General features: G+C 40.5%; 1 protein-coding gene across 4 annotated transcripts in view; it reads left to right on the top strand.

Moving 5' to 3' along the window:
- Positions 1–12,639, top strand: part of LOC133444415 (voltage-dependent calcium channel subunit alpha-2/delta-4-like) — an 81,327-nt gene that overhangs the window by 29,260 nt on the left and 39,428 nt on the right. For 2 of the 4 annotated variants that reach the window (XM_061722191.1, XM_061722189.1), the window contains exons 12-27: positions 82–160; positions 364–497; positions 753–770; positions 1,515–1,592; positions 3,820–3,900; positions 3,974–4,048; positions 4,276–4,362; positions 4,671–4,742; positions 4,831–4,892; positions 5,602–5,669; positions 5,897–5,942; positions 6,585–6,682; positions 6,875–6,965; positions 7,113–7,205; positions 10,787–10,908; positions 11,011–11,079. In XM_061722191.1, the coding sequence (XP_061578175.1) occupies positions 82–160; positions 364–497; positions 753–770; positions 1,515–1,592; positions 3,820–3,900; positions 3,974–4,048; positions 4,276–4,362; positions 4,671–4,742; positions 4,831–4,892; positions 5,602–5,669; positions 5,897–5,942; positions 6,585–6,682; positions 6,875–6,965; positions 7,113–7,205; positions 10,787–10,908; positions 11,011–11,079 (1,273 nt within the window). The remainder of the gene's footprint in view (positions 1–81; positions 161–363; positions 498–752; positions 771–1,514; positions 1,593–3,819; positions 3,901–3,973; positions 4,049–4,275; positions 4,363–4,670; positions 4,743–4,830; positions 4,893–5,601; positions 5,670–5,896; positions 5,943–6,584; positions 6,683–6,874; positions 6,966–7,112; positions 7,206–10,786; positions 10,909–11,010; positions 11,080–12,639) is intronic. The other 2 variants (XM_061722192.1, XM_061722190.1) reach the window with 1 other exon arrangement.

Genomic DNA, 12,639 nt, shown 5'->3' with positions numbered 1-12,639 from the left:
GAGTTTTCTGCAGATATTCACATTGCATTTGTTGTTTTGTCGGACAAAACTGACTTTTAACAGCAGTGCGTGTCTGTTCAGGTGCGGGTGTTCACCTACCTGATTGGTAGAGAGATGACCTTCTCTCAAAACACCAAATGGATTGCTTGCAACAACAAAGGTTAGTCCTTGTGTGTGTGTGTGTGTGTGTGTGTGTGTGTGTGTGTGTGTGTGTGTGTGTGTGTGTGTGTGTGTGTGTGTGTGTGTGTGTGTGTGTGTGTGTGTGTGTGTGTGTGTGTGTGTGTGTGTGCGCGCGTGTGTGTTGGGGGGGTGGGGGGGGTTCTTTGCTTGAATACACTCAGAATATGTTCATGTGTCTTCCAGGTTATTATACACACATTTCAACCCTGGCTGATGTTCAGGAGAACGTCATGGAGTATTTACATGTGCTGAGCCGGCCGATGGTCATTAACCACGACCATGACATCATCTGGACCGAAGCCTACATGGATACTGTGGTGAGCTGAGCTGAGCCAGTCAGTCACAGACTATGCAGTCATAAACGTTTTGTGGCACCTTGTTTCAGCTTGAATACCTTCTGCACATTTTCATTTGGCGGTTTACTGCACCTTTTCATAGTCAAACTGTCACAGTGACCCTCAAACTTCCCTCTCATCCCAGTCATCATTTTCATTTCATGCTCATCTATCTGTGTCCTCCATGGGCTCATTCTCCATTGATCTTCCGGGCCTTTCCTTCCTTCACTCTGGCAGCTTCCCAACACAAAAGAGGTACAGAAAAAAGAGATGGAAATATTGTATTTTTAAATGAATAGTTAAATCGTTGTCAGAATTTTTCAAGCGTAGTTCTTGATGGTTATTTACCCATAAATCTATATTTAAGACTGATGTTGAATTTGTTCTCATGATTTTACTTAAAATGGACTTAAATAAGGTAGAACAAAGATTAGGTAGTTATTTTTTCAGGTTATAGGTCAGGTTATAGGGCCACACATATTACATGCCTAAACCTTTTGCAAAAAAAAAAAAACAACAGCTTTTGTCAATAAAATCTAAAATCTGCCTGCTACATGAGAGAAGTAACCTTAAACGTCTAAATCTAACTAACAAATGTAGTTTTTCCTAGGTTTTTTATTCAGTTCAATATAGTTTAGATGTGGCTTATAACAGATGTCCCTCAGTCTTTGTATCTGCAATTTATTGACCTCTATGAGAAGAGAAATTCATGAATAAAGAAAATGTAAAGTGTTTGTTGTCTTATATAGCTCTCTCTAGATTATTGCCATTGTTTACATTGCCATATAATAATTGCTGAGGGGTCATGTTCCGGGTCTCTGGATAATTATACTGCTTGAAAGATAATCTCAAACACATTTAGAATAGAACAAGCTTTCTAAGGTACATCAGTGATTGTCACTGCAGTGATCCTGTTTTGTCATTTCTTTGATCAATTACTTAAAATGTGTATGTTTAAAAAATTAAACAATGTGTACCAAATGTTCTACTGTTTCTCAGCTTTTCACCACCAAGGCTCAGAGTCTACTGCTGATGACGTCAGTGGCCATGCCAGTCTTTAGCAAGAAGAAAGAGACGGTCAGTGTCAACATGATACGAGTGAATCTGTCAACATCCTGCCACTGTAATTATGAACAAAGCATTTCCATTACGGTGGAGAGCAAATGCTTGTTATCCATGCTTATATTTTGATCATAACTGTGTTGGTAAGTGAAATACCTAAACATAATAGATATCTTCTTTAAATTATTGTAATCCAAATAACCAACTTGCATGAGCTAAATGTTCAAGCTATATGTTTAGTCTAAGCCTATTAACAAACCTTGATGTTTTTTTTCTATCAGTGTTTGTAATCTCATGTGACATCTTTACAGTCTAATTGTACGAATGGTCCAGGTTTTGCTGAGGGATAAAAAGGATACAATATTTGCAGGAACTAATATAGTGACATCTGGACTTCTATAGACACCATATGAATACATTTTATTTATTTAAGACGCCTTTCAGGGCTCTCAAAGTCACCTTTACAGTGCACACAACATCAATTAAAAGGGCAAAAAAAGAACAACAATATAAATGCAATAAAATCAGAAATAAAATCAGAAATCAGCAGTAGCCTAGAGGGGGAGAAATTAAAGTGAGTAGGCCAGTTTGAACAGGTTGGTTTTTAGATGGGATTTGAAGATTGATAGTGAGTTAATTTTCCTGATGTCGGGGGGCGGGGGGATTACAGTTGAAACTTGAAAAATATTCAAGTTTAACTGTAGAAACATAACTTTTATTTGTATTCACAACTAAAATGATACGGAATATAGTATTTCAGTCAGACAACTCTCTCAGTAAGTTTAAAACACTTTATTGTAACACATATTTGGCTTTGGCATTTAGGCTCCATTCAAGTTTATCAGGCTTACACATAAATACAGGGGTGTAGGACTAACCCCCCCCCCTTTCGAATCAGACCCCACAAGTGGAAACTGGGGTGGAGGGGGGATTGACAGCAACCTAGGTTGAGACATCCAAAGGCATCTAGGAATGCATACTTCATGCTCCTTAAATAGGTCAAGGGACAAATTGAGTAATTGGAAAGAACTCCCATAGTCGTATCATTTATCAGATCCATGGAGCACTGAATAGGAAGACGTGGGTTTAGTTATTGGATGGATGCATGGATGGATGGATGGATGGATACTTTGTCTCTCAATTCAATATAAATAAACATATGATTTGATATAATTTGCCACATGATTTTGCCTCTTCTTTGATATGTGAGTTCTATATCTTTTTTATTATCTCATAAAACTTAATTTTTTTTTTTCTTCCAAATTTTCTCTAAATACTTTCAATTTTCATTCTTGGCAGCTAAAAGGTCAGAGTTGATTTGACATGTGTCATTTCTATCTATGAAAAAGCTGCTGGGAACAAACATGAGCTTCAGTTATACTCTCAAAGAAAGTGCAACATACCATTATTTGCATGCAAAAAGGACTTTATGCATCAGGGAAATAGTAGCAACAATAACTTCTTTGTATATTCAGAAGAAAAAAAGGGAACCTTGAAGCTAAGCGACATACTGTAAGAAGTCCTATTAGAGACTTGAGAGGATACACATCCCTAGGGGGAGCCAGTACTGATGTTGCTCCCCAACCTCCCCTGTGGTGAGTCAGAAAGCTGCTGATCCACTGACAGTTGGAGGAAAGCTCAGTGAGTCGTGAGCTTTCAGTGGAGGATTTCAGGGATGATGGTGTTGAACACACACTCTTTTAAGACGACTGCTGGTGTCACCCAGGCCTTTTCCTGAGCCAGCTCGGTGAGGACTGTGTCTCCAGGTCGTAGTGGTGGAAAAGTCTGGCTCTATGTCTGCAATTATAGTAGAAAGCTTTTTTTGCCTTCTCACCAACATCTTTCTGTTTTCTGGCTGACGAGAGAATTAAAAAAGGGAATAGACGGGCGATAAGGAACGATCAGGTCCACAGGCGCTCTGTTTTACTCTCACTCTTACTCTTTACTCTTTGTGAACAAAGTCAGATTCAAAGATTATGTATGTAACACTTTCTAAACAACAAGATTGAACTAGATTCTTGTACAAATTGCACAGATAAAACAAAATAATGTCAACATAACAGGTGGTAATAGGCCTTTGAGACGCTTAAAAATTAGCAACAGGGACAGTGAAAAAAAAAATTATTACATTATTATTATTATTATTACAAATTATTACATAAATGATCATCAAATATCGATGAGATGGTGTGTTTAAATGTCCAAATTGTTTGATAAAGTGCTATTACAATGCTGTTTTCAGCTGTCTCATGGGATCCTGCTTGGTGTTGTTGGAACTGACATCCCACTCATGGAGGTGATGAAGTTGGCTCCCAGATACATGGTGAGTTTAATCATTAAATGAATTAATTGATTATTAAATAAATGACCTTACATTTTGTTTTCATCTTCCTAAGCTGGGACCACACGGCTATGCCTTCCTCCTCAACAACAATGGTTATATTTTGGCTCATCCTGATCTGCGACCTCTGGTGAGCTGTTTCTGGTTTACTATAAACAAAGTAGAAGGTAGAGCCAGGTCAAGCTTCCTTCAGCAGAAGTTTGAATTGGCTACATTGGTTTTTACTATGTGTCAAATTCCCTCAAGGGTTGCTCAGAGAGGAAAATGAATTCATTTATGAGTCATATAATATTTAATTTTACACACTACACACAAAACACACTCAGTAACAATACAAGTCTAAATTCTGTCCTACAGTATAAAGATGGCAAGAAACTGAAGCCGAAGCCAAACTACAACAGTGTGGATCTGGCTGAAGTGGAGTGGGAAGATATAGATGAACTGGTAAGCAAAGCTTTTCAGTGTTACTATTTGAGTAATTGGGTGGAACAATGGAAAAGTGTGTCACAAATAGCTTTTCAAAACACCTGTTGACTAAAATTTGTACTTTTGTAAAATTTAAGTAAAATTGCCTATGCGTCACTGCTGTGGTATCAGATTTAGTAGAGCTATTGCTTAAATGATATTAGTTTAACAGCATAGGTGTCTATTGTCTCGTTGTTGTTCATTTAGCAAATTGATTACCAATTCTATTTGAGTGCTGAAACATTGATAACATAGCCTGAAGTTAAGTTGAACCTTTCCACATCCAGCTGAGGACAGCCATGGTGAAAGGAGAGACAGGCAGCATCTCTCTGGACATCAGGGCGTCTGTGGACAAAGGAGTAAGGAACATAGTTTCAGCATCATACTTTCTAACGTACTATAAAGAAGTGGATCATACTTTAATGCAACACTCTCCTCATCCACCAGAAAAGGCCGATGTACCTCGTCAACAACTATTTCTACACAAACATTGATGAAACGCCCTTCAGGTAAACTGGGGAGCTCTTATTGTCTTTACTACATAGACTTTAAAAGTACTTTCTTAGATGCTATTCTTTTGAATTCAGTGTGTATGTGTGTGTGTGTATATATATATATATATATATATATATATATATATATATATGTATATATATATATGTATATATATATATATATATATATATATATATATATATATATATATATATATATATATATATATATATATATATATATATGTATGTATATATGTATTTGTATATATATATATGTATATATACATAGTAAATATAGTAAATTAAGTATACTCCCTCCTGCTGTTTATTTTCACTGATAGTGTGACATTGATGGTTTAAAATAGTACATCCTAAAATATTGCCATATGTTGGTAGTGCAAATCTTAATTATCTTGACGGAAACTCATCAAAATGTGTTTTTTTCCCCCTTTTTATTTCCTTTGCTGCTGTCCCAATTCAAAATGTTATGTTGAAGCATGTGTTGTTGTGTTGTTAGTGAATGTATGGCTATAGTACTATGTGTCTAACAAGAGATGAGATTGAAAATGCATGAATGGATGGATGGATCGACATATTGTCCCTCAATTGTAACTTGTCAATCTGACCTCTAGAGGGCAGCATGACACATAGTAAAGTCAGGCGTTAACATTGTGACCACAGGTACTGTATTTTTCACACTGTTACTATGGTTTCTCTGCAGTTTTGGCATGGCGCTAACAAGAGGTCATGGGAGCTTGATGTTCATGGGAAATGTATCTGTGGAAGAAGGTACAATTTCCCATAATTTCCCCCAGTCTTGAATTAATATCAACTAAAACTATCTCATGTCACATGCAGTATTCTTTTGAAGAACAAAGTAATGCACTTGAATATTTTTATTGATGCATAGAAAGGAAAAGTGCATACCCATATGTCCTTAGGAACACAGTGGCTCATAAAATCAAATGTTTGTGTTTAAATTTGAAATGACTCAATTATTCTACATTGCTTTGCAGGGCTGCATGATCTAACATCTCCAGATCTTAGCATTGCTACTGAGTGGTACGTCTACAATATAAATCAGTCAGAAAACTGAAGGGATATTTAGAATAGCAGTTTTGCATTAGTGATTTTGTTCTTAAAACTTGGAAAATTAAGTGAAAATAAAAATGATTTAAATTAGATTACAATATTATTCTATTACAATGTCTTTATGTTTGTGTGTGTCTTTGTCCTGTACTTTCACCCCCCACTGGTTGAGCAGATACTTGTCTTCCCTAAGTATGGCTGGGACCTTGATCTACAGCCAGCTATTTTCTCTCCAGATTTACTCACTGTCCACTGAATTAAAATTAAGATTCAAAGCAGCCTGTTGTCTTCCACAGTCAGGCTTCTTTTAAACATTGGCATTATGTGAAAACAATTACAACAGATTGAACTGAAGTGGGATGAGTAATAATATAAATGACTTGCAACCATGCAAATTAATTGAACTGTATTGAAATCAATTCAATTATTATCAGTTGAATGAATCTAAATTATCCATCAGTATAAACAGTCTATTATAAAGGATGTTAATAAATAGCGTTCCTTACATACCTTGTCTCCCTAAATAGTCTGTATGTAGGTGTCATTTAAAATATCAAGCAGGATCTGGGCTGGTTCTTGCTGCTTAAGGCCATTTAATACATCTGTTTTCTTTAGGACATACTGTGAAACGGACATTGATCCTGCTCACCGAAAATACACCCAGATTCAAGCCGTTATCCGGTACCTGCAAGGAAAGGAACCTGATCTTGAATGTGAGTTGTGGGTTTAAGTTTAGGCTCAGAAGGGACTTTAAGTTAAACATCTATAGAATACTAACCTCCAAAGTGATCTTCTTTATATACAAAGTAGTTATTCTTTTAATTTTGTCCCAGACTTTGCCATATAGTTTGAGTTTCATTTGATCTTAACTTCACCTTTACTAACTGAACTTATTCTTTGTCCAGGTGACGAGGTGTTATTACAACAGACCCTGTTTGACGCCGTGGTAACAGCTCCACTTGAAGCCTATTGGAATGCCTTGATGCTTAATGACAGGTGAAACAGGAGACACAGACGCATATTATTACCTGACATACTTGCTTATGCTCAACAGCGAGTGTCAATTTTGTGACTAAAAAGTGTTGGAAAAATGTTATTGACAATGTCTCTGTTTTGCTGGGTGTTTTTTGCGTGCACGTGCAGGCTGGAGCCAGGGGTGGAGACGGCGTTCCTTGGTACACGTTCTGGCCTCATGAGGATCATCAGATATGCAGGAACTGAGTCGAGGGTGGCAAAGTAAGAATGAGACAGTCCATCTTTTCAATCTACCTCAGAGGACAGCTGAGCATGAATGGACTTTTGATTTCTACACTTACAAATTCAAATGGTAGACATGAAACAAAAGTTGTTGACTGAAGTTTATGTACATTCATGACTCCTGCTGGGTCTTGGCTCCAAAATTGAGTCAATTTCCATTGACCTGCATGTTAAAATCTCCATCTTGCCTCCAGAAATCAACATATTTACAGTCTGGTTCAAAAAATATTGGGCCGTGGTGTATTGGTCGGCTGCTGGCATAGGCAACGGTTAGCTGTCACCATGTTTACTACTTAGCACTTAGCAATGTAAAAAAATCTCAGCATTACTTCTGAGCTGTGGATAAAGACCTAAAAAGCAAAGTGGCATCATGGTCAGCACTTTTTCCTCATAGCAAGAAGGGTCCTGGTTAATTTCCCTTTCTGTGGGGAGTTTGCATGTTGTCTGTGTGACTACAAAAACATCTCTGCATGTTCAGTAGTTTTATTGTAAGGTGCTTTGAATAAAAGCATCTGCTAAATGTGATGTAAAGTCCTAATAAAGCATACTCACTCACTCACTCATCTTCTCCCGCTTTTCCGTTACCGGGTCGCGGGGGCAGCAGCCTCAGCAGGGATGCCCAGACTTCCCTCACCCCAGACACTTCCTCCAGCTCTTCCGGGGGGAGTCCGAGGCGTTCCCAGGCCAGCCGAGAGACATAGTCTCTCCAGCGTGTCCTGGGTCTTCCCCGGGGTCTCCTCCCGGTGGGACATGCCTGGAACACCTCCCTAGGGAGGCGTCCAGGAGGCATCCGGTACAGATGCCCAAGCCACCTCAGCTGACTCCTCTCAATGTGGAGGAGTAGCGGCTCGACTCCGAGCTCCTCCCGGGTGACCGAACTCCTCACCCTATCTCTAAGGGAGCGTCCAGCCACCCTGCGGAGGAAACTCATCTCGGCCGCTTGTATCCGCGATCTTGTCCTTTCGGTCACTACCCAAAGTTCATGACCATAGGTGAGGGTAGGGGCGTAGATTGACCGGTAAATCGAGAGCTTCGCCTTTCGACTCAGCTCCTTCTTCACCACGACGGTCCGGTACATCGACCACATAACTGCTGACGCTGCACCGATCCGTCTGTCAATCTCACGCTCCATTGTTCCCTCACTCGTGAACAAGATCCCGAGATACTTGAACTCCTCCACCTGAGGCAGGACTTCTCCACCCACCCGGAGAAGGCATGCCACCCTTTTCCGGTCGAGAACCATGGCCTCGGTCTTGGAGGTGCTGATTCTCATCCCTGCCACGTCGCACTCGGCCGCAAACCGCCCCAGCACATGCTGAAGGTCCCGGTCCGATGAAGCCAACAGGACAACGTCATCCGCAAAAAGCAGAGATGAAATCCTGAGGTTCCCAAACCGGATCCCCTCCGGCCCCTGGCTGCGCCTAGAAATCCTGTCCATAAAAATTATGAACAGGACCGGTGACAAAGGGCAGCCCTGCCGGAGTCCAACATGCACCGGGAACAAGTCTGACTTACTGCCGGCAATGCGAACCAGACTCCTGCTTCGATCATACAGAGACCGGACAGCCCTTAGTAGAGGGCCCCGGACTCCATACTCACTCAGCACCCCCCACAGAATGGCACGAGGGACACGGTCAAATGCTTTCTCCAGATCCACAAAACACATGTAGACTGGTTGGGCAAATTCCCATGAACCCTCGAGCACCCTGCGGAGGGTATAGAGCTGGTCCAGTGTTCCACGACCGGGACGAAAACCGCATTGTTCCTCCTGAATCCGAGGTTCGACTATCGGCCGTAATCTCCTCTCCAGTACCCTGGCGTAGACTTTCCCCGGGAGGCTGAGAAGTGTGATCCCCCTGTAGTTGGAACACACTCTCCGGTCCCCCTTTTTAAACAGAGGGACCACCACCACCACCACCTAATAAAGCATAGTTATTCATATTTCAAAGAGAAGAATTTGTGATCTAGGAATCATAATAATTCACGCAAATTCAGTCCGCATACAGAGGGTTGCAATTTTTTACTTTGCTGCAACGTCCTTTAAACAGAACAAAAACAGAGAGGAGAACATCAAGTCCCAAAGTTCTACTTATGCTTGCTCCATCGATCCAGTAAGCAAACATATGCAGTGTTGCAAACTTAGCGACTTTGTCAGTAGTGACTTTCATGACCTCTCAAGTGACTTTTTTTTTTTTTTTATGTAACTAGCTGCAAATCTAGCAACTTTTTCTGGTTTTATCGGAGACTTTAATGTGAAACCATGTATTGTTGTTCAGTAGTTTGTCTGCAACCAGCCGGTGCATCTGCTGCAGATATTCACGCCTCTGCATCCTGCAAATTAATTACTGCCGCTGGCTGATCCTGTATTGGTGTTATTGAATAATAATTATTTATTTATTTATTTATACATGCAGGCTAGTTTAGTCTTGTTGAGACACAGGGCCTCATTTTCAAGAGATACCTGTTTAAACCATGAAAAAATTACAATCAAAAATAGCTTAAAAACCTCTAAGCTCCTCAATATCAAGAGTTGCATAGATATTATCAATATGATTGTAAATACAAGCAGAAATTCATTTTAGAACAGGAGATTATTAATATAACATTTGAATTGATGTAGTTTTTTAATAATTATTCAAAGGGACTGGCATTGAGGATAAAGGAAGAGGGTTGGACATTTAAAGTTAATTTGTAACTCCCTTTTTATCTCTCCTACCACTTTTTTATCTTACAACAATAATATACAAATGACAAATTAATCAAATAAGGTGATGACACCATTTAGCAAATGCTAGTGAATTTTAGAATAGCCAATAACTACTTTCCTTGCTGAGGAGTTGTAGACACTGAACACGCGCTATACCAATATGTGAGAGTATGAAACAAAGCTTCTGTCATCTGCCAACTAAAATAACAGCAATAGATTGTGCAAAATAACATCCAAATGTGTTACACGAAAGTGGAGGTAAATTATTCTGAATACGATGCATTGTAGTGGTGCACAAATGTCAATCATTTTTGGGAAAAGTTGCTGCAAAATCATGCATTTTTCGTTGCAAAAATCACAAAAAAACTCCAGAAGGGACACGTTAATTGTACTAACAGCCCGCCATGACTGCCTGGAGGTTGGCCAGCACTCATTTCAGATGTTGTTATACTAGCAACAGTTAATAATGAAGATGTTTAAACAGATTTAATCATAATAAATATAATAAAGTAACATTAATTTGCATCATAGGTTAATAAAAGTTAAGCCACCCAATCTAAAATAACTAACTGTGACTACAATAAGGTGGGTGTGTTCTAGCCAGCTACTCAGACCTGCTCATGTTGCCCGTTTGCTGCATGGCACGGTGAAGTATGAGGAAAAAGAGGCTTCCAAAGCACTCTACAGAAAACCTATAGGTGACATCACATGGGGTTTATGTGTCTTACAGTCTATGTTTTTAACAAAGGGTACATTCAAAAAAACAGTCTGAACCTGAAATAAAAATGTTGGGATCGGGAAAAGAAAAGTGTTTCGGTACAATTCCGTCTGAGATCAAGTTTGTTCCTCACAGGAAGTTCCTGACTCCATCTGATAAAGACAACCTGTTCACCATTGATCACTTCCCCCTGTGGTACCGTCTGGCTGTGGAAAACACTGCTGGACAATTTTATTACTATCCAATTAACGACAAAGGTTTGTTTGCGATAATCTCTTCAGATATAAACATTTTGGTATAATATATTTGACCTTAAACTTTGCAAATCCTTTCATCAATCAAAACTTATCTCTCTGCAGGAGTCAAGTATGTCATTGCAACAACAGCAGCGAGGGTATCGTCTGGGGGAAAAACAGCAATGGCTGGAGGTTAGTCACTTTTCTTTCTCTGTTTCAAAGCCTTGGTGGCCCTGGGTCTCCTTGATCATTTCCTCTTTGCTCTCCACACGGCCCCCTTTCTCCCCTACTGTGTGCGGAGGGGGGGGCCTTGGCTCCTCGTTGGCTGTGCTGGGATGGGTTATCCCTAGGACTTGGTGGTGCTGGTGTTACAGGGGGCGGTTTGGTGACGGTGGGGGGGTTGCGGCAGGCATGCTTGGGTGCCTTGCACAGATCTGACAGCTGACACGCCAGGAATGATCTGGGGTGGCCGGATCCCCATTAGTTGTGACTCTTAAAGGGGACCTATTATGAAAAACAGGTTTTCGAGCGTCCGACTATCGTGTAGCACTGCGTGACATCGGACGCTCTCTGTCCATCTCCCTCCAGCAGCTGCCACTTTATTGAGGTTTTTGTAGTGAAATGAGGAGGAATCATAGAGATAACTTCTCATTTCAACTAACTGGATCAGCCGTTCCTCATCCATGACTGTTTCCTACAGCGCTTTCAACCGGCTTTCAACGCGAGCGACAGGAAGAAAATAGAAGCAGGAAGTCCGACAAATGTTCAGCTCAAAACGGCGCGCCGCGCTGCGACGCTGCGGCGAGTTAGGACAGTCCAATAGAAAATAAAACAATGGAATTGATTTTGTCGCTGACGCTCGCTCGCATCGCATAAAGCCTGAATTATGGTTCCGCGTTAAATCGACGCAGATCCTACGGCGTAGGCTCTGCATTGGTGTAACGCGGAACCATAAATCAGCCTTAACTCCGCCGGCCGGAGCTTCCACCATTTTTTCGTAGCGGTGTATCGTGTCATCACGTCAGGCAGCCAATCAGCACAGAGCCTCATTATCATAGCCCCGCCCACTCAGAATCCCGCATAGATAAAGAGGTTAGAGAATGGGATGATGAAGACATGGCTCAGAGGCTACATTTCTAATTTATTTAGAAAAAACAATCAAAAGCTTGTTTTTAAGATATTCAAGGCCTGTTTAAAATAGACATTAAATGCCATAATAGGTCTCCTTTAAGGCTAGGGAGTGGTCGGTGTGGGAAAGCTCTGAACTTTGCCCTGTGGGTCTGGTTCATCCTGTCTGCCTTTGCTGGTTGTAGTGGCGAGTTGTGGCTGAACCAGAGCTGGTGGTCAACATCACTAGATTATGCATCTCTTCAGGTTTGACAGGTTCAACTCTTGGGGGGTGTTTACATCCACCATGACCACAAACCTCATCATACACTCATTTACACACATCACACCACACTACACAAATACCAGTGCATTATCAATAGCACACATACATCCATCACCGATTCATGTTACGCCTTTGAAATGTAACCAAACTTTAGGAGCAGGAAGTGTACATACAAATAACTGCACTGCACAGCTAACACACAATCTCTTTCTCCATTCACCTTCTCACTCACTTCTTCCAGTGTGCACGCCTACACACTCCCTGATTTGTAGCCCTGATGCATCTCTTTAATCTCGCAGTAATTTTTGTAATGCCACAGATCCACACTGGCATTATCATTCACATGAAAACCACAAGAT

The sequence above is a fragment of the Cololabis saira genome, chromosome 5 (genome assembly GCF_033807715.1).
Source record: "Cololabis saira isolate AMF1-May2022 chromosome 5, fColSai1.1, whole genome shotgun sequence".
NCBI lineage: Eukaryota > Metazoa > Chordata > Actinopteri > Beloniformes > Belonidae > Cololabis > Cololabis saira.
The sequence above is the reverse complement of the archived record's forward strand: the minus strand, read 5'-3'. Positions and strand labels throughout refer to the sequence as shown.